The 21,995-nt window shown below is 41.5% G+C and overlaps 1 protein-coding gene across 1 annotated transcript in view; it reads left to right on the forward strand.

Annotated features, from left to right (window-relative positions):
* The window catches only part of STRADB (STE20 related adaptor beta), a 212,499-nt gene that overhangs the window by 123,811 nt on the left and 66,693 nt on the right, over nucleotides 1-21,995 (forward strand). Inside the window, exons 3-6 of the mRNA XM_086955255.1 lie at nucleotides 11,858-11,938; nucleotides 12,799-12,901; nucleotides 15,196-15,317; nucleotides 16,638-16,746. Coding sequence (XP_086811381.1) covers nucleotides 11,858-11,938; nucleotides 12,799-12,901; nucleotides 15,196-15,317; nucleotides 16,638-16,746 — 415 coding nt within the window. The remainder of the gene's footprint in view (nucleotides 1-11,857; nucleotides 11,939-12,798; nucleotides 12,902-15,195; nucleotides 15,318-16,637; nucleotides 16,747-21,995) is intronic.

A 21,995-nucleotide genomic window follows, 5' to 3' on the forward strand; every position in this document is an offset into this window, starting at 1 on the left:
TATCTTTGTGTTTTGTGGTGGAGGGCTTTATGCGTCATGTAGCTGGATTCTTGCTTCGTAAGGGAGCCAGTTGAGAGATTTGAGATCCACTGTGAAGTGTTTGTATTTTTTTCGAGTCAGTAATGAGTCTAGCTGCAGAGTTGAGTGAGGCTCTTAGAGGATCCAGTTTGGACCTCGTGGTCCAGATAGGGTTGCACTACCATTGTTGTTCAACCTGGGAATAACTAGATCTTGTACTGCATGCTTGAAGCCATTGGTGGGGGGGAGGTTTTAATTTTCTTAAAATACTCATTTGGTGATTTGCTCCTTTGATGGCTGCACTGATGTGCTTTTGCATGTTGAGATTCTTGCCAAGAGTTACACCTAGTGGTTTTGCAGAGTTAATGAGTGGAGAAGTGTGGCTCACTGGTTAGAGCAGGCAGACCCTGAAGCAGAGGTCAGACCCGGGACCAGGGTTCGATTCCCGACGCGGCAGGGTGTTGAGCTCAAATGTCCATGGACTCGATAATTCTCGCTTCGGTGCCTGACCTAATCATGGGTTCACACTCTGCAACTCTGGGCATTAAGCTTGCTTAATCTCCACAACGGCCCACCCGCGGCGGGATGCCTGGCTTTCACCTTGGGGATGCCCTGTAGGGGCTATCTCACAGGGAAAAACCAGGACGGGTTCCCAAGGCAAGCGCGGAGATACCCCTTCGGGGGTCGATTCTGGCGCTATATAAGAAATATAATAATAATGAGTTGTGGAGTGCAGTTGAGGGCTGTAAGTTGTTTCAACCATTTTCAGATGATCTGCGAGTGGTTAGGTTGGGCGATTAGGAGGAGCTCAGTATTTAGTTTGAGGTTATTTGTTGCTAACCAGTTTTGAGTTTCCTTTAGAGTTGTGTTGAGGGCACTGATGTCTTCTGGTGCGGAGACTTTTAGGTTTAGTTCAGTATCATCGGTGTACTTATGATAGTGGATGAGCTCACAATTTCCGTTAAGGGCTCAATGAAAAGGTTGAAGAGAATGGGCGAAAGAGAAGAGTCTTGTGGGACCCCTAATGTGATTGGCATGGTCTGCGATAGTGAGTGATTAAGCAGGTTATGGTTTCGTTGCCATTGTAGCTGACAGATCCATCAAAGTGTCTGTCATTTTGGTTAAGGTATTGCTAAAAGCACTCACAGCGGCTAGAACTGGATTTGTCAGGGGACCAGGTCATCCCCTTCAGATCCCATCGGGGTTGAGAAATGCCATTTAAAATTGGATTCCTGTGGGGTACCTTGAATGGCATTTTGTGGGCCTGGCAGTGTCTCAGCAGTGATGTTATCGTATTGAAGCTGCTGTTGTGATGTTGATTGGGGACCAACCAATGCCTCTTAATTTGAGCTAGTCCAAATGTTGGTTAAGTTCAAATCCTCGAATGAGTACCCAATTGTATCCTTCGTATTGGTATCTGAAAAAGGGGTAGTGTTTCGTCCTGACATTTCTTCTCTATCATATGGATTCCCCATATGAGTCATCTGAGAGAACTAACTGTGACTAACTGGGGTGGATGAGTGCATTTATTTTGGCTATGGCAGTGATTTGATTTTTTTCTGTAGGAGGACTTGTTCTTTTAATTGCAGGAACAGGGTCAGATGAAACTTGAGAATAATTTATTAGAGATTGGAAATCAAAACAGAACTTGATGGAACATTGTAAATTCTTATTTACAACGTAATTTTTTTTTTCTGGTTCCTTATTGGCTGTGGGTTGGTTAGCAGCAACACTATGGATGATGCTCTTCGCGAGCCCCTGGGTGCTCTTGAGGTGTCTGATTTGATTTTTGATTTGATTTTGTGATTTGCAAAGTGCTCGAATGCCCGATAGCGTCTTGGCTCTGTAGGAGAAGAGGTTGACTGACCGTAGTAGTGGTGCACCACCTGGTTAAGATGAGAACAGCCAGGTTTTCAAGTTCTTGCGGAATGTCCATAAAGAGGGGCTGTTTTTCAGATCTGCAGGAAGCTTATTCCAAATTTTTGCTGTATTGCCAATTAAACTTCTCCCCCCACCTAAGCTGTTAGAATCTGGGAGTAACCAGGAGTTTGGCACTGCTGGATCTTAACGTCCTGGTTGGCTCGTAAGGTTTTAGATTACTTTTCAGGAACACAGGACCTGAACCGTGAAATGATTTGTACGCTAGGCAAGCAGCTTTAAACTGGATTCTTTTCCCTACCGTGAGCCAGTGTAGGCCTAGCATTTTATGCGCTACAGGTTCACACTTGGGAATATTCAGAATCAGCCTGGCAGCCGCGTTCTGAAGACGCTGAAGTTTGAGTAGCAGCTGTTTTTGTAACCCTGCATAAAGAGCATTTCCATAATCTAATTTGGATAGAGCTAGCAAGGTAACCAAGGTTTTAGCGGTATCGGGTGGAATGTACGGTAGCAGTTTCTTGATGAGTTTCAGAATATACCAAACCGATGAGGAGAGATTATTTATTTGGGCTTCGAAGGTGAGTTTGGAGTCAAATATGACCCCTAGATTCCTTACTTTGTCAACCGGCGTTGGACATCTACTGAGGCTGTCCTGCCACCAGAGATTGGACCAGATTTCCGGGGGGGCCCCCAGTAACATAACCTCCGATTTGTCTCCATTAAGTTTTAAACAGTTGTCCTGCATCCAGTTGCTGACCTGGTCCATGCAGAGTCTGAAACTGTTCACAGTCTCCTTGATGTTATTAGAGATAGCCACCACAATTTGGGTATCGTCCGCATAAGATATTGGGACGAACCCGCAATTCCTGATGATGTTGGCTAGTGGGGCGGCGTAAAGATTAAAAAGGGACGGACTCAACGATGAGCCCTGGGGGACCCCCATGGCAGATCAAAGTCCCTAGATGAAAATTCCCCAAGCTCAACCAAGACCGAACCAGCTGTCTAATTTCTTCCACCGAGGGCACTGAAAACTTGAATTTGGGCAAGGTGTCTGTGGTGTTATTCTTCAAGGGAAGATCGGAATGACTAGTAATCCCTGCACAGGGAAGGATGTGCCTCGGGGGGAAAGACTTGTATATCAGTCGTACCTTGTCCGTAAAGAACTGTCCTAATTGGTTGCAAAGTTCCAAACTACCCTCGACCTGTTTAAGCGTGGGTTTTGTAAGTTTTTTAACCGTATTAAACAGTTCTTTGTTCGAGTCTTTGGCCTCGTTAATTTTTTTTACAAAGAATGCCGATTTGCCTTCCATGATCAATTTTTTATATGTGGCCAGAGTTTTACGATACTCTGCTTTCTCATTTATCCCGTAGTTGGCCCTCCATTTTCTTTCTGCCCTTCTGCAGGTCTGTTTCTGCAGCCTTAATTTCTCTGAGAGTTAAGGCTGCAGTGTCTGGACTGAAGTCCCTGCTTGTTTTGCCCCCTCGTCTTTATCTTGAAAGTCTAGCCTCTTTCGATGGACTTAAATACAGTTAAATATATCCTTAATTGGAGGATTACATCTGGATTCCCCTTGACCGTGACAATTATAATTAGAATCTCCTCCTGTGATTCTTGTCATGGCTGCCACCTCCATCCCCAGACTTGATGGTGTTTGGGTCTCACTTACTAAGATTCGCACAAACCCCAGTGGGGGACTTCAACCGGCCCTCTGATTTGTGGAATGTTACGTCCGCCGTTACAGAGAATTGGCCCCTTGGTGGCTAGACCACTGGGCCACCCTGCTGCATTCCCAAACTCATTTGGCTCCCCAAGCAAGTAGGTTACAGTAGCGGCCTCAAGCCAGAGTTGATGCATGGAGCTTAGACTTTAGGCTGTTACAGCATTTTATAATAAAATCTGTGTCTATACAACTGCCTAATATCTTCTTTAATGGTGTCCCTTATTGAGGCATCCTCCCTTGTCTAAATGCCGGGCGACCCAGATTGCTAGGATGGTGGAATGTGTCTTAAAGTGACTAGGATATCTAGAATATACCAGGAGCCTCAGATAATCGGGAGGGCAGGTGAGGAACTGACAAAAAAGAAGGGCAGTGTTGCCAGTCTCACTGTGTCCCAATGCATACACACCTTCTCTGTGGGTGAGTGTGTGCATAAGATAACTTCTTACATCCCGCCACAATTATCAAATCACTAAACCTAGTGCTAAAGGAGAGTTAAGAAAAAAGATGCACGAGACAAACTCACCTCACCTAACAATCTCTGCCTCCACCTATAACCAGAAGATTCCTGAAAATTCATGCCTGTCCAGTAAATTGAGGGTTTCCACCTCTCTGATTACCCCTCTTGGGCAGTTTTGTAGACCCCCAGTCGGGCCGCAAGCTGAATAGATGATGTGCACTTTACACTGGTGGCTGGTAAGAGGAACAAGCATTGGAAATGCAATAGGGCGCGCATTAGGAAAGTTTGAGCTATTGGTCTAATAAATTTTTATTTTTTTATTTATGTGTTATTTTTTAAAATAGCTAAATTAATAGCTTCGTCATTTACAATGCCAATAGTTATAACTTTTGCAAATGTGACATCTATAGCATTTGTAATGCAACATGTTTCGTATTTACGTGACTTAGATGTAATCGTTAAAGCTGCATTAGACAGCTGCTACTACACACTGGAGAGAGAAGAATGTACATGTTTAAGTATCGGAAACAGATACGATTGAAGAGAAACGATAAAAACTAGACGAGCACAAGACGAATCTTCCCAATTATAAGGAACAGAAAAAGAGAAGTGCAAATGGAACGTTCACATTTGGAATTCTGCTGGTTTAAAAGCCCTGCTCATTAATATAAATGTATTGCGCTTGTCCTTGAAAGTGAGGGATGGAAACCATCAGCACGTCCATATGAAGCAAACACAAGTTATCTAGTACAAACATTTGCTGAGGCCGTGCAAGTGCAGGAACCCAGGCGATAAAACTACGAAGCTTGGGTGCCCGTGCTGGGGCAGATTTATCTTTTGTAATGTCCTTAATGGGTGCATGTTCTTAGTGCATCTAAGCACGCTTTCTAGCCACACCTGTACTTACAGATTACATTAACCCGGGTAATTATTTTTTTGTCTGCTATGTCCTGTCAGACATGCGGCCAGTCTGGCACAAGTCAGATTTAGTAAAACAGACAAAGAATGGCCCCGGTCTGTCGTAGAGCACCTTCCAATGACTTCAGGGACCATAAAACTCCTATAGAAAAGTGAGACGGCACTGATCTCATACAGTGGATTGTATGCGCATTCTTCCTGTCTTTGTTAGGTTGGACCCACTTTTAGTCATAAAATGAATCCCAAATAAAACAGAAAAAAACGAAACAAACATATTTAAAGCCAGTTGTTGCAGTACACCAGTCTGCTTCTGTTGTAAAATGCAAGTATAACTGTTCGAAACAAAAATTAAGTGGTGTTTGGCTTGAAAGAGACAGAGTCCGAATACTGTAGAAAACAAGTTAAAAACAAGCATCAGAGAGCATAAAAGGAGACGCGGCCGTGAAACTGAAAGTACGGCCGGCCGGCCGTGAATAATTAGGGGATGAGAAATGGGCTGGGAGGAGATATGCAGAGCGCACGCTGAGAAGCTTGTGGGAGGGAGGCTGGGCTGCCTTTGATGTGGTAATGCGAGGCAGGCAGGCAGGCGGCTGGTGGCATTGTGCACGCGCTTTTTAGGGCTTGTGCAATGACCTAAAAAGCGCACATGCACTGCATGGAATCGCCAGTGGTTAAACTCTGGATAAGCCACTATAGAGCTTCGCCAGCTATGCGCAAGCACATCAGCAGGCGAGCCCTAAAAAGTCTCCGAGTGTGAAGAGCAGGGTGGCAGAGTAGCAGAGGAAATGGCTTGAATTAGGAGCAAGACAATTATATTGGTATTGTACATAAAAAGTCTTTCAAAAACTGACAGCTGTCTGTAGGTGAGACTAAAACACCTTTACAATTGTTAAGTTTCCTAGAAGTTTAAACCTTTAAAATCTTTATTTATGGAATTAATCTACTGTGTTGTGATTCTCTGGCTCCTCGGTCCCACTGAGGGGGGACCAAACAAAGGAACTCCCCAGCAATAAAATAAAGATTTGTATTGCAGGATTTGCGAATCTAGCACCCTATGGTCACAAATTTAGCATAGAATTCACAAGTGCTATAAAATGGAATGTGACAAAATTGTTCAGTGCACCAGTGCTGTTTTTGACCAATGCAGTGGGCTGGGAGCAGGGCCTGGCGTACTCCAATCCCGGAAAACAGCCTCTGTTGCAGCCGCTTGGCGTCAGTCGCCACTCTGCATGACAGCAGTATGTGTGCAGAGGAGCTTGGTTCCTGAGGAGGGTTGTGTGCTGGGTCTGAGTGAAGGCCAACGCTGCACTCCATACATGCTGTGCACAACCGAAGACCGTGAGCTTTGAGTTGTCCACCTCCAGATGGTTGGGAGTATAGGGCTTGGTCACAGGCCAGCTCCTGTGGCCAACCCCCACTGTTCATGGCCGAAGACCATGCACAGGTTGGACATAGGAATGTGGTATATGATTTTTTTAAATCACTGAAAAAACAAGGTTAAAGTGAAGTTAACCTTCTTTTCAGAGTACAGCTATAGTTACGAAATAAAACCTAAAACCAGTGAAATTTGCAACTTATATTTAGGACCGCAATCCAAATTTTATACACCAGGCATGTAAACCATAACCTGTACACCAGAAGCAATGCTTATAAGCTCACAATATTTATTCCAATAAATAGCAACACCTAAAAGCAAAATATATGTAAACCACAACATATACTAAAACCAAAAAATGATACTGTGTTCATGGCCATTTCTGTGGTATGGGTAATGTGATATATATAATCTGATCTGCAAGATGATTCTCGATATTTGTAATTGGATCTTTTCATTAAGGAAAGGGCAACAGCGTTGCTTTTGTAATGTGAATTATAATTGTGGTTTTAGTCATAACATGCCCATTCCAGTGCATGTTTCCCCCCTTTATTTCATAGGCATTCATCTAGAGGTTTCACTTTAGAGATGAAAAGAGCTTTTAGTTCCAGAAGATCTACATTTGAGGGGTTGATGACGGTTTGAAATCAGGATTGGAAAATTCCCATAGAATATTGTGTAGTTCTTTAAATGGATATTTGTTTGTGGAAAGTCTGTTTCAGTAGCAGGCCTTCTTTTCATTTTTGTTTCAAGATTAGTACATCCTTTCGTGTCTTTGCAGGTGTGTTTTGTTTTGTTCAGTCAATTGGATTTGTACCATGATTGTTGATGGGTACATATTGGTGTTTTTAGCTTTTTTTTATATCTTCATTCATCCAAAGATTTTTCTGTTTCTGTTTTTGTTCTCTTGAAGTTTTCATGCGATAACTTGGTTGAAGCCAGGAAAAATGTAAGTGTTCATCCAGTCTTGTAGCTTCTCTATTGAGGTAATCTGATTCATCTTCTGTATGTTATTTGTAAGGCTGGTCTCATATTCCTCCATAATTAATTTTTCCATTGTATGTTGTCATGACAGAGAGTAAGATTGTATTGCAGTTTTATTTGAATGTTATCATTCATTTCGATGAGGAAATGGTTGCACCATGAACTGTAGCAATTTCTGTGATGTTTGTGAGCTCCACATTTCAGAAGACAGTGTCCGTTGTCTGTCCAACTGTGTGGGTTGGTCCAGATGTGATTTGGAAGAGATTGAGGACTGTTAATCCAGATGTGATGGTATTAATTTTTGGTAAACAAGCCACATTTTTAGGTCAGTGTGGACACATTAAGTTAGAGTATTTAATAGTAAGGTTTTAAAAGTCATCTGTGACTGTTCCATTCTTTGGAGGTTTGTATAGTAGTAGTGGAGACTCTCATCCTATATGTATTACTTACATTTTGGTGATGGGTACGTCTTTCTTGAATATCACTGCAAGACCTCCTCCTTTTTAGGTCACGCCTATTCAGTGCGCTTGCGCTGCATACGAGGGCCTTTAGCCGTCGCTCTACTCAGTTTTAGCACACACTCATGCTTGTGGCAGCATCCACATGGCAGGAGCGAGCAACGGTGCGTAAAAAACAGTGCAGTGCTTGAAAATGAGCAGACTGCGCACACCTGCATGCACCACTCCCAAGCTCACCTCCTGCTCCCCCTCTCTCTCGCAGGCGCACCACTTCACACAATCTACATTCTGTTTGCTGGCAAATCGGATCCGAAATACAGGCATAGTCATTCCAGTTAACGCCACCGTCCAACCCACCAGGGCACGTGTAAAACCGCTGCAACACGTAAAGTGACTTACCTCTACTTAGCGATTGATCCTGCACCCCTGCCGTTTCTAGACGCTATAAATCAGACGTTACTGTTAGCGTTACAAGTTGTTCCTCGGAAGCAGGTGTGTGCTAGATCAAATAGCTAAAACCGGATTTAAATGGTATTTGTTTTTAAATGTATTGTAGACCTTTACTGTCTCCCAAACGGAATAGGTGCTTTAGTGTTCAAAAGTGAAATGTTAGCAGCGCTAACCTCCCCATTCCATCCCCACCCCCGTGTTGTCATTATTTTTCATGCAAATGCAACACTTAAACTTGAGGAACCTAAAATCTTCTTCCCTTTCGCCTGTTCAGCAATTAATGTTGACATTGTAAAACTCAAAATGTGGCACAAGAACAACTATGAGTTTTAACTCTCTCTTCCGATGGGAGTTGTGTTGTTGACCAACACAACATTCGGTTTATTTCATTTGGTACAAATTCAGCTATTCTCTGCTTGAATGCGTATTTGTTTGTGCATCTTCCTGTGTTCTCTATAATTCCCTTTCACTTATTTCAGCATCTTCCCTACGGTAAATGTGAGATCTCTCCGTTTCAGTCCTGTAAGCGACCTGTTATACTCTATCTTTTGTCATGGTTTGTGCAGTCGTGAATGTATGGGTACCTTTATTTCACAGCTGTTACGGTTTATCTTTCTTCTTTGTAACACATCAGCCTTTTTACCCTTCCTCGTCTATTTCTGCAAAGTCTTCTTCAATCTTTCTCATCACTCCGTGCCAATTTGCTAACCCATCTCAGCCAGGCCATTGTGCATCAGAATCCTTGAAAAAGCAGTTTGCACTATGGTGACTCTGTGAGCTAGTTGCAAGTTTGCTTCTTCTCCTCTGCAAGGAGAACATGGACACCCCACTAAATCCTCTCCGATAAACCGCTGCATCTGATTCCAAAGGTGCGCGAGTCCTACTTTTTGTTTCTCTAGTGTCTGGAGCCTTTCACCAGCGCCAGTGGAAGTAAGCAATGCTGCACCCTTTTCCATATAATTATGTATTTAACGCACTTGCCACATATCCACAGCTGGTCTCATAATATGCAGATTTCAATATCTACTTAATATGGCTCGAAAGGAATTTTTTAAAGTGCTTGACGCGGTGTTGCACAGTGGCTGGCTAGTTGCATGCATTCACTGCCAAGCAGTTACCTTCTGATTGCTTAATGTGATTAAATGTTTGCGACACTTTATTAAAATGTGTTTAAATGACAATGCATCGAAATATCACATAATATGGTGCATTCTGCTCCATAATATAGTTTTCTGTGCTGCGTAATTTAATTAGCTATGCCACATAATCTGGCCATATAATACCTGTTAGCTGCCTTTAACCTGCCTCCTTAATGTTTGGTTTATTCCGTCTCTAACACAGAAAAACAGTGATCTGTAGCGTCCCTAAACATGCGACTGTTCACTTGGACCCTTCCTCCTGATCTTTAATGTCCCCCTCCCAGCTCCCACTGACAGGCTGCATTTCAGTGCCCTCCTTCTCACTGTCAAAACCTGCATAGCTGGAAGTGTCATGAGCCCTAAATAGCACAGCAGAATCAAAGTACTCTACACGCCATCTTTAATGCCAGCTCATTGCCCTCTGCACACACTTAATCTCTATAGCTGGCAAGAACTTGCTATTGGTGTCTGGTGTGATCTGCAGTCCACGAGTTCAAGCCTCAGCGGGGACCATACCAGTCTGTCATCATCCTGAGGTTGATTCATCGCGATACTCTTTGGGTAATGGTGAAATCTGTTATTTACAGTGCTTAGAACTTTTGGTATTCAGCTTTACATAACAAAGACTAATGAACGTGTGCTTTGCACAAACCCTAAACATTATCTAGAATATGTAGTAACCATGGAATTAGCCCCCCATTTCTTCTGATTTATTTTTGTTTTGCTTTGACCATTATGACTTTTTCCAAGCAGGCATATGTCTGTGTCACAATTAAGAGGGTACTTTGAATGGGCTTATACTCCATCGATATTGGGCTGCTCTAAATTACCTTGTTCCCTGCGCCATGGATTCAAGTTAGCCTGGCTGGTGAGTGGTGTTACCCCGAAACCGGTCCCAGGATGCTTGTGTCCAGTCCAGGAAAGGTCCTGGCTTGGCAGTTCGGGATGGATTGACATAGCCGATAGGTCTCGCCTTTGGACCTTATAAGTTTTTAGTTATTCAGCACAATATCCTTGGTTCAACAACATCAACTGCTGCATGGCCAAACACTTATAAGGTCCCAAAGGTGAGACCTATTGGCTACGCAAATGCTTGTTTGTCTTGGCAGTCTGCATGAAGAATTAGTATCCTTTTGAAATTGCCTGCTACAGTAATAAAAAGGCATGTCATCTCCCAGAAAAGTGTCTGTGATGAAAAAGAGATCTGTTTTTGGCAAATAGCGGGCAATAGATGTTTTCTTGTCTTTTGGATACTGACCAGGCATTGGTGAGCATAGAGCTTAAGTAGGAGGCAAGGCATGAGTGAAGTAGAAGGTTTTTGTAATTGTAGGTTTTACTGTTGAATGCATTCTGTATAGAGGGGGTTTCTCAGGAGGATCCATGCCATCTCTGCCCTCTTCAAAGAGACATAGTAGTGACTTGGTAGGGTTTTCCTGGGTGCTGGAATATTAGGATATGCGCTGTTAGAAGTGTTGAGTATTTGGGCTGATACTGTATTGTTGCGTACCAGTGTGTGCATGTAGAGATGAGGGAGGGGAGGGACTTTATGACCTATTCGGTGCTTCACCTTTCATGAGTCATGGGCCCTGCCCACGCTCAACAGTGTTAACAAAAAGTATTACATACCAGGCACATCTGCATATGTGGTGTACAGTATAGTATATATATGCACAAAGCAAAGTGTAATATGCTAGTCATTAACATTGTTGAGTGTTTGCAGGTGAATCCGGGTTTATTACTACACTTCTTCCTTGTAATCCGCCCGGGGGTCCGTGAATCCCACCGAAAAATCTGTGTTTAGTACACTCATCACAGATTCTTCAGCTGAGCCAAGGTGGGTGGAGATGCTCTCCCGACCCCTTTATAGCTACTTTCAACTTTTTTTCAGAGTACCCATGTCCCCGCATTCTAGAATGGCGGCCTCATTGCTTTTCATGGAGTTACAGCCAGCAGAGAGTTTTGAGTTTACAGTCCTAAAATGGCCAATGGGAGAAAAAACACCGTTTTTTAATAGCTACTTTCTTAAAAACTACTGAATAAATGTACACCAGACCAAGCAAAGACACTTCCCTGAGTGAATATCAACTCTTATGCCAAGTTTGGTGTGATTCTGTTCAGCCATATATTCTGAATCGAAAAGCAAAGAATCCTATGGGAGTTAAATTGGGAAATGTAAATGTTATGCCTCTGGTTGACAGATATTCACAAGTCCTGCCATACCAAACCCAAAGTAGGTGAAAAGTTTTATTGGAATGTTTTGTGCTGATTCATCGAACAACATCAAAAACTATTATGAAAAAAATATGTATTTTCAATGGAAACTGATTTAACCATAACTACAAAGCTTCTGGCATTTGCTATTTAGCATACATATTTGTATACACCGATTCATAGATATTGGCTATGTCATGAAGGTAAATATATTTACATTATTTTTATCTTTTTCAAATTATATGCAGGATTGTTCATGTTTCAGGCAGACTTCAGTCGACTCCATAACTTTGGAAAGCCACTCGGAAGCGAGCATTCAACAGTACCTGGTATGGAAGAAATTCTGTTTCATTTTACAGAGTTGAGATCAGGATTTTAACTATCATATGAACAAGTGTGGTGTCCTATGTTTCCATCCGAGTGACAGTTCAAATATTGTTTGGGTATTAGTAACAAAGATTCATTTTTATCTCCATGTTCACTTGAACCCCTTTGCCCACCTCATACTATCGGCAATGCGCCCTCAACATGTAGATATCCCTGCAACCCTGCTTACAGTGCCCCCAATCTCACTTGATATTTCCTTTTAACTTATTCACAAACTTAAAGCGATCAACCAACTCTCTGGACCATCATAGGACAACAAAATGATTGCTGCGCTCAGGAAATCTGCAGTCTGGACAACAGAAAGCAAAAACCCGACACCAGAGAGGTTCCCCTTGAACCACAAGTCTGCTTATTGCATAAACTGCGTGCATCATCTACTGCTTTCTACCTGTACTTCTTACATGAGAGGCACAATGACACCAATTAGCTGCTATTAGTGTTGCATCTAAGCCAGTAAGAGGTGAAATATATGTATGTGTATACAGAGAAAAATAAGCTAGCCAAATAAATTGCTTGTTTAGTTCGCTATTTGTTTGTATTTATTGCAGACTGAGAGGGTGTTTTTTGTTCACAAGTTAGAATCTCGAAGTTTATTCATGGAATTCTCCAACTTACACTCAAACATAAGAATAAAAGGGACACTACTATATTTATACCAAGATTCCTGTATGGTTAGGTCCAGAGTCCTTTCATTCTGTGTGGTGCATTAGTTCACTCTTATATTCAAATCAATAGATGTGTTAAACAAGGATGGTGTTTTACTATTGATTTTACAACAAGATTACTGTTACTTTCCTTCCAGGTCGAAGAGCTGCCGCCGCAGTGGGCTCCCCCCACACACAGAGGGGAAGCAAGGCCTACTTTGTCCTGCAATGCTTCACACTACCAGCTCCAGGTGGAATTAGGTAACAGTGGATTTCCTGTTGACACTGAAGATAGATTTATGAAAATGATTAGCGTTATACCATACTGTGGATATGAAATGTGAGTGCTGCGCATCACATTTCAAGATCTTGCTGAAGAGGCATGCTCTGTTATTATAGAGTCAAACAAATTCCCTGTGCTGTTGCACTATTATTGGTACATTACTGTGACAACATTAAAATTGATCATAAAAACAAGAGAATGCCTCAACATGCATCCTAATGTGTGGTATTGTGGCACACATGAGCGATTCAACCAAGCCTCCTTAACAGTGAGAATTAGAAAGCCAAAAGCATGTACAAAATTCTGCTTTTAAGAAATAATACATGGAAAAATATTTCCTCACGACTTAAAGATGTGTCATGCCATGCCTGAGTACATTTAGATTTTAAAGTCTCTCTCTTCTCGTTCTAATTATTGAAACAGGTTGTTCACAGGAAATTAATGTTGCAGTAATTATACATTACAGTATGTTGTTGGACAATGTTCTGTACCATATTCCAAACTCATCATCTTTTTAGATGATCTTGCACATGATCTGAAGTATCTCCTGAGTATAGAGATCTCTGTAAAACCTGCAGCCCAAAGGTTTGATGCTTTGACTCCACCTTTATCCTTCCATAGTCAATAAATTAAGTTCCAGTGAGCTGGGTAATAGTCCTCTTCTATTTAGCAACCAAGACGCCCTTCAGTGCGTTTTGTTTGCTAGAGGTGCTAGAGTGCAATGGTCAGTATTTCTTTTTCATGAAAGTCACCACTGCAGTCAACTATTCCATGACTATTTCCATTGGGGTCTATACACAAAGGTAAATTAGTTCATAATAATACGTTTGTGACCAAATGTAGCTTATTTATGGTTGCCAGATATTCACAAAGGGATTCCTATCGGGGGTAAATGGTTTTACGAATGCAGATTTCTCCACTATCCGTTAATCCCACTCAAGGGTTGGAAGGGGATGTCCTAAAGCATGGTTTGTCTGGGGAGTTTGGGAATACACACTCTTAGTTGGCAAAACGTTAGTACATGTTATATCCCAGTTTCTGCTCCATGATACAGAATGAAATAAAACTGTATTCTGGTAACAATCATTGAACTAAATCTGCAGATAAACCCACTTAAGTGCCACTTTGAGTAAGCCTTATTTCGTTCTAAACATGCCTGCTGTGTACTCGAAGAAATGAGAAGTTCCTGAGATGCACTCAAGTTATGTTGCAAGTATATGCCATTTTTTCAATATAAGACCTGTTGTCTTGGTGTGCTTTCTGTCTAGCAAACACTACTATCTCTGTAAAATCGCTGGTTGTATTGACATGAAATACAAGTATTTGTAAATCGCACAGCTACCTCCGAAGTGGTGTCCCGGTGCTGGGGGCTGTCGGGAAGATTAAGCAAGCTATTGCCCAGAGTCACATGGAGCTGGGCTAACCTGCTGCCGGCACCGGGATCGAACCGTGAACCCCGTAGTCCGTAGTCAGGCACCCTAGCCGCTGCGCCACACCTCTTCCACCAGTCCCAAAGTGCGCATTCAGGAGGAGCTTTTGAGCGGTTAGTGCAGGTTAGTATAAGAATAAGCCAACTACCAAATTTATTACCAAAATCATTAATAAATAATCTTGATGCTTTAAATTCACACACAGATGTACATTCATGTTGTTCAAATTCCAAAACATGTGTTGAGAAGCAGGTTTATATCAGTTTTACTCAGTGAGCAACTTGTTGTAAATTTACGCATATTCATATTGAAATATTTAACCCAAACAAATTGAGTTCATATTTTATTTTATAGTGACCTGTGTATATTTCCAATACATTTGAATTTTCAAAAGTAATGCATCCCAATGCACTCCAGGTCACTGTGACCCTTCATCAGGGGACGATGTGAACGTTTAACTTGCATCTAGAATCTTCTGGTGAGGGACCAAATGGTTCTCTCTGGTTTAAGTGACCCGAAATGCATTGGGACACATTACTTTTAAACTTTCAGGTGCATTAGAAGTATACACAGATCGTTATACAATCAAGTGAAATGTGAACGGCATGCTTTTTGGAATTTGAACGACATTCATAAACATACGTATGTCTACGGAAAACACAAAGATTGAAAATCTTGATCAGGTAAAATAGACCAAGTGCATTTCCCCTGATTCTCCATTTTGTCTACAGCTCTTTCATAGCGGAGATCAGGAGCTGGTCATAGATAGGCTACAAACTTTTCCTTCATGTGGAATAGTTATTTAAACAAAATACAGCATCTAATCGTATTTCTAATTATAGGAAAAGGATTCAACAATTTAACTTCAGTTTACCTCGCACGCCACACACCCACTGGAAGAATGGTAACAGCCAGGCTTACAGATCTGGAAAACTGCTCCGACGAACATCTCAGCATACTGCAGGTGGGCGCATAGGGCCTTGGCCTGATGCTTATTGAGCAAAACACTCACTCTGTTTCGTTAGAGTCATAATGACCAACAAGAAAAAGTGTGGATGTTTGAATGAATACTGCATTGTTTAAATTGTGGATGGCTGTGATTTGAGATTAAAAAAATAACATTGAATGTGTTGTTGCAGCCAGGAATACCAGCAGACAGTAGGAGTCTGGCAAATATTATCGGTTGTCTGTGAATCTAGTACACATCCTTTTAACTTTTGTGAGTCTATGTATAATTTCATCTATAAAATCTAAACTGAATACAGTTGTATCACAATGCTTGTTTCAGCTGGACATTGATTGAAATAAATCCTTCCCATTCTTATATCCACGGATCATTCATTTGTTTTTTTTTTACAGTGGTATTGCCCCTTGTTTGGACTCATTAAAGAAACTATTGAAAGACTTACAGACCCTCCTCTTTTGCTAAGACTTTGGTTTGGACTCATTTGAATTCTTCTGATGTTTGCGCCCCCTCTTTACCTGTCTTCTTTTTCCTTGAGTTCTGAGGCTCCTGTCCAGTTGCAATAGCATTATACAAAGTCAGTAAATAAATACAACTGGTTGTATGGATGATCTGTTCCCTTACTTTCTTTTGGCTTCCAGTAGAAGAATGCATTCAATTTAAAGCACTGTGTGTAGCTCATGTAGCCTGCTGTCTAAGGCCACCTTTCTCCACAAGTAAACACAGACAGTGTGATTAGGGGAGCGAGCTTTAGTCCAGTAATAGCCTACTTCTAAAATGACCTTATTTCAAGAAAGAGAGCAGATGTCTAAGCCTACTCTTTGCTCAATCCTACACGTTTGCATTTCTTTCAGTGTATGTTCAAGCTATCACTACATACTTGGCCTACTGAAAAATTATTAAAACCTGAATGTTTTCGTGGTAATAGATCAGTTTTGTTGCTTTTACTCTTTGCTTGACCTTGCACTAAGAAGCCCAGCCTGCTGCGGCACACATCAATATTACCTCAGAAATAGATGGTATCTCAGTGACATCATCTTCCTGCATCACCGATCTGCGTATATTTGAAGGGCAGTGCTTATTGTAACATGTTGAAACGATTTTGTGCAACAAGTTTCTAAATCTTAGCAACAAGAGTTTATCTCATTGGCCAGATTTATTTATTTATTGCTAATAGTGATGGATGACCTTCCAGCAGGCCCACATTAGGTGTTTGGGGCACAGAATGTTGGCTAAATATGTAATTTTGTTTATTAAAATGGCCCTGAGAATCTTTCTTCATGAGTTGATTTTTTGTTTTCTTTCCATTTTGCTTTGCAGAATGAGGTAATCCTAACACAGTTTTTCCGGCATCCAAACATCCTGACGTTTTGGAATGTGTTCAGTGCTGGAAGCCGCCTTTGGGTCATCACTCCGTTCAAAGCCTATGGTGAGATCTGTAAATGAACATGTGAGTGGGGGGGCTCTTCACACAAGAGGGTACAGGTCCTTCCTACCTACTGGATGCTGGTGGTTCTACTAAGACGCACAGTTCTAGCACACTGCCCAGCCATGGAAAAATCTAAATGTACCTACCTTTATTGTGTGATACATCAGGAACATGCTTCCTATAGGAGGCAGCATATGCAGGGGCATATCTTGGTCAGTAAGGTTTAAGAGGTGAGCTTCAGATTTTTCAACAATCATGCTGGCGTATCCTATTAAAATACATTATCTTACGAAGCAAGTCAAGTGGGTAGCCTATGGGGCAGTGGGAAAAGAAGAGGAGTGCAGCTTGTTAGGGTGGTAAGTGGGAGGAAACACAATACTTTGTTAAATTACCAACATTCTTGAAGAAGCGGAGAGAGAGCAAGAGAGAGTGCATGCTAAAATCCCAAGTGAAAATTGAGATCTTACCATACCCGCTGCAAGCACCAGGACCCAATAATTTACCAGATAATACATTTATTAGGGGTGTGTAACACCCCCCTTGAAGCTCCACCTCTGAGTACATGCTGACTTTTAGCATCAGACTTTTGGGGCTGGAGCTCCTCTGTCAATTGTGTGGCATCACAGAAGCAAAACCACATAATGCAGCCCTGCGGATCCCATGCACGCAGTGTTTTCACTGATCTTGTCAGTTCTGATCACTGAACACTGGCTCACTATTAAAGTTTGCTGAATTTTCAAAATGGTTTGCCTTCCATAGATGTTTTCCACCTAAATATCTCAAGGTATCAGACAGACAACCTTTCCTAACCTGGAGATGCATGAGACATACCCAGTGAAGATGAGCTTTACCTTAAGGCCTGTAATTCAAAAGGTTAAAATCCAAATGGAGTCCCCTGAGAGTGTTTTGAGAATGTGGAATTCCTTCCCACTGGAGCTGAAATATACCCCTTCTATCGTCAAACTCTCCAGTTTGAGAAGTTTTTAATGGGGAACATTTAGAACATTTAGGCATGGAACCTTACCTTGTTCCAAAGCACTTGCCCAGTTCATGTTTTCTTCATCTTGGTCCGATCTAAGAAAAAACACCCTTTTCCTCTATAACGGGATTGCATCCTTAATTACTATCCCCATCTGTGATAACTGACTGATTCAGTCATCAAACATTTCCCGCCCTGCTCCGTTAATCATTCTCTGCTGCACAGATCTGAGTTGTAATGCAGACACACAGAAATGTGTGAGACCCACTCATTTTACTAGGGACTCACCTTCTCTTTCTACCTCCCTTGCCAATTTCTCAAGCCCCCCTTCAAAATGATCCTTGCAAGGTGATGAACATGGACGTCAATGGTTCTGCTCAAGCACACCCATCTTAACTTTCTCTCTCTCATCTTCCACATCGCATTGCCCATCCTTCTTTCGCTCACATTTTTGTGGCCTCATTGGGAGTGCTCCATACCTCATCATAGTAACCCATTTTGAAGAAGGCTACCTGTAGTTTTGGGTATCTGCTAAAACTGCAATAGCTTTCTTTCTTAGCATTTGTTTGGTCTGCTTTAATCATTTTAAGCTTATCTTACAAATCTCTGTATAGCAGCTTAGAAGGATTGTCTTAAGAAATAATAATGAAATGAATAACTACCACCCAGAACATATGAAACTGTTTGACAAGTGAAATAGGTCAAATGTTGGGCATGCTTTGGTGTTTCCCAAATCGAAACAGATTGACAATTTCTTTCCTTTTAAAACCTGTAAGTGTGTCACTACTAAAGCAGGATGAGATGATGCTATCTGACACATCTCTTTTAGCATGTGAACACCTTACAATTATTGAGCAAAAAGCAGATAATGATAGAAATACACCTCAAACCGTTCTCTCAGTAAGTGGTTTAGAGGTGTTCTCCTTCCTTCAACATTTTTATAAAATCTACCACTGTCGATTACACCTTACCGGATGTGACCTTAAAATATTTAAGCTCTAACACTATGTTCGCTGCATTAAAGAAGGACACTCTGATAATCAAAGTAGTCTCTTCATACAACATCCTTTGGCTGAACTGGATTATTATATTGTCACTCATTAAGTATCACAATTCTTGACTTTATTCTTGACTCTATCATACTTATAGTAATTTCTGATAAAGTGGTTGTTGAGCCTTCTCAACTGATGATTCCAAAGAATTTGTCCATCATCCCGCTCATGATTGACTGTTAAATTACATAAAACTCAATCAGAAGACTATCTAATCCTGTTGTCTTACTTTTTCATGCCCACTATTGCGATTTTGATTTTTTCTTGCCTTATGAATGTGGCAAGATCTTTGCTCAACTTCAGTTCAGAGATTTTTTGCATAAGCTTTAGGAGATAGTTCTTGATGTCTTGCTTGAGGCTTCTTGTTGTGTGATGTATAACATCTTGTTATAGTTGAAGAACATCTGAACAATCTCATGTCCTTCAAGACAAGTTTGTTACTTTTCTCTCTCAAGGCAACAATTCCTTTATTTTATTTGGTTTTTTTGAGGTACTTGGCCACACAATTACATTATTTGTTTCTGCCTCCATGGACCTCATAGGTCCAGAATCTGAAATGGGTCTTAATTTCAGAGCCCATGGATGCGAAAGGAAGGGAATGGTAAAATGTAAAGATGTCGCCATCTCTCGGGATAAAGAGGCACTATCAATGATATATTATGTACTGTTTAATATTTCTGCACATAATAAAGGAAGAGTTATTACACAAAGGAATTCTGGATAAGCTACTTACTTGTTCAGTGTTCAAATGAAGGTAACATGCATGTGTGTTTCTAGACTGCAGTGTTCACTCCTTGGGTAGTTCTTTGATGCTATTGACCGAGAACAGATGTTTATTCTTGCCCAACATAGCTGTCCTCTTTTTATCACAAGGATTAAAGACTAAGGGGACCTTTTGCTATTTGAACCTGTGGCAGTGAGGTCAAACGCAATACCTGAAGGTGATCCTTTTGTCCACATGGAGAGCACATATTTGGCCTTGGGTTACAGAATATCTGTTGGGTTTTCTAGAATTAATATATCTGAGAGGGCTCTTACCTGTTAATACTCCTGGATATTGTGTTTTCTGGAAACATGGCTGGAAAACATACACTCTAGAAGCAGAAAGGTTTTGCAAAAAGATATTATTGTTAAACGGAATAATATTCAATTTCTACACTAAGTAAACATTGAGCCTAAGTTAATAAAACACTCAATTTTAGCTTAGTCCCAACAGTGTGCTCTCACTGTCAAACCGTTACTAGCTTGTAGATTATATTTTAACGTTTATCTTCTCCTTTTTTCTAGCCCTGCACCATTTCATTTGCTACATTTCAGCCATTAAAGGAAATGTATAGTATATTTCCCCCCTGTTTCAGGCAGGCTGAATTATTAATTGAACAGGCATTAATCTATTTTCCAGTCAATCCAACAAATGCTGTCATTCTCTGGTTACATAGTTCAGAACCAGTAGCCAAATTGTCAGGAAGTCATCTATCTTTTGGTAAAATGTCTAGATAGCCTTGCCATGCCATCCTAGATTTTCTTGTACTGTGTATGTAGTAGCGAAATCACACTTCATTTCCAATTTTTTGCTATTACTATTTCCATTGTACAAGATGAAATATGAGTGTGCATTCCTTCTTCTGTAGTTATACCTTACACCAGTTCTTTCTTACAGAAAACATAATGTTTCTGATATTCCAACTACACATGAAGTGGGCTGCTTTTTTCCAGGAAAATTGATACCTGGAAACATTTTCCAGAACTTTGTCAGATATACGATACCAACCCATCACATAAGATTCAAAGTATAGCACTGACTTGGTATTCACATAAATCTGTCCACTATATTTCCCTTGCTAGTTCCTGAGTATTGTTATCCAGTATGCCTTCCAATTAATTCAAATATAACAGTTTCCCTTGGACTGATGGGGTGCATTTTTATGAAGACTATAGCGCTCGTTCACCCAAAGGTATTATGGCTCTAAGGCCTGGGGAAGCATTGCTTTTATGATGTCAGTTGCTGCCTTCCAACACCAAAGACTTTATTAAACAGCCATGTTTTCAATATCCATCTGGAAGGTTCCAGAGATCTTATTGCCCTAGTAGATGTGACATGGCAGAACCCTGATAGCAGGTGACGCTGCAAGCTGTGCTGTTGCTCTAGTAAATGCACAAACTTTTTTAATACTATTGTTGCCACCATTTGCTGATCTTTCACCTGGATTTTAACTGCTGATCTTAATATTAAAATTGTACTTTTGCACTTTCTGACCTTACCGCAACAGTCTACTCCTTTGCCCCGGTCTGACTAGGCAAGTGCCGTTGAGGGGAGGGCTCTTGGGAGTCTCAGATTAGTAAGGCACTTAGGTAGTGGTTAGCGCACTAGTCTCCCGCGCCCCACTACTATTTAGATCGATGCCTAAGCGCACGCACAGTGGACGCGCGCAGTGGACGCGCTGGCGGCGCGCCGAAGGCCCGCCAAAGGCAAACCCGTCTGTGCCTGACCGGACCTGGCCTAGGGCCACCCCCTTGGCTCTGCCTCACCAGGTCTAAAGAAAACATTATACTCCAGTATTGAGCTAAAAAACCTCCATCCGGCAATTTACATACATACATACGTACACTCTTGCTGCCTTTATGAAGTTAGACTCTTTACCAAGCCGTCCTTCTTTTTCCTGCCCCAACTGTGCTTTTAAAATGGATGCACAGCTTAATCATGTCACTTCTAGGGTGCCTCCCTCTCATTCTGAACAGGAAAACATTACTGACCTTAGCGCTGCCACCCCTGAGGGTTATGTAGCCTTTAAACAAGATAGACCCAAAAAAAAGAGGTGGGTTAGCGATAATTTACCATAGTAAATTCACAGCTAGTATGGAAGCTATTCCTTCTCAGACCTGTGAAGCTGTGAACTTTTCGATCTTGCTCAACCCTTCTCAAATTTTTAAGGGAATCCTATTATATCACCCTCCAGTTTCCCGGGTAGAGTTTCTCTCTACATTGAGTAACATGCTGGAGCCCTTAGCAGCCGAACCTACATTCACCCTTCTTGGTGATTTTAATTTTCACCTTGAAAACTACTCTGACAATGACACAATTTTGCTGCTCTCAGAACTAAAGGGCAGTAGGTCTCTTGCAACGGGTATCCAACCCTACGCACTTGGCTGGTCATACCTTAGATGGCCTATTTTCAAACTGCCAATCTATTTTCTTAAAGAGTATTCTCCCTTTGGTC

Source organism: Lissotriton vulgaris, chromosome 2_1, assembly GCF_964263255.1.
Source record: "Lissotriton vulgaris chromosome 2_1, aLisVul1.2, whole genome shotgun sequence".
Classification (NCBI taxonomy): domain Eukaryota; kingdom Metazoa; phylum Chordata; class Amphibia; order Caudata; family Salamandridae; genus Lissotriton; species Lissotriton vulgaris.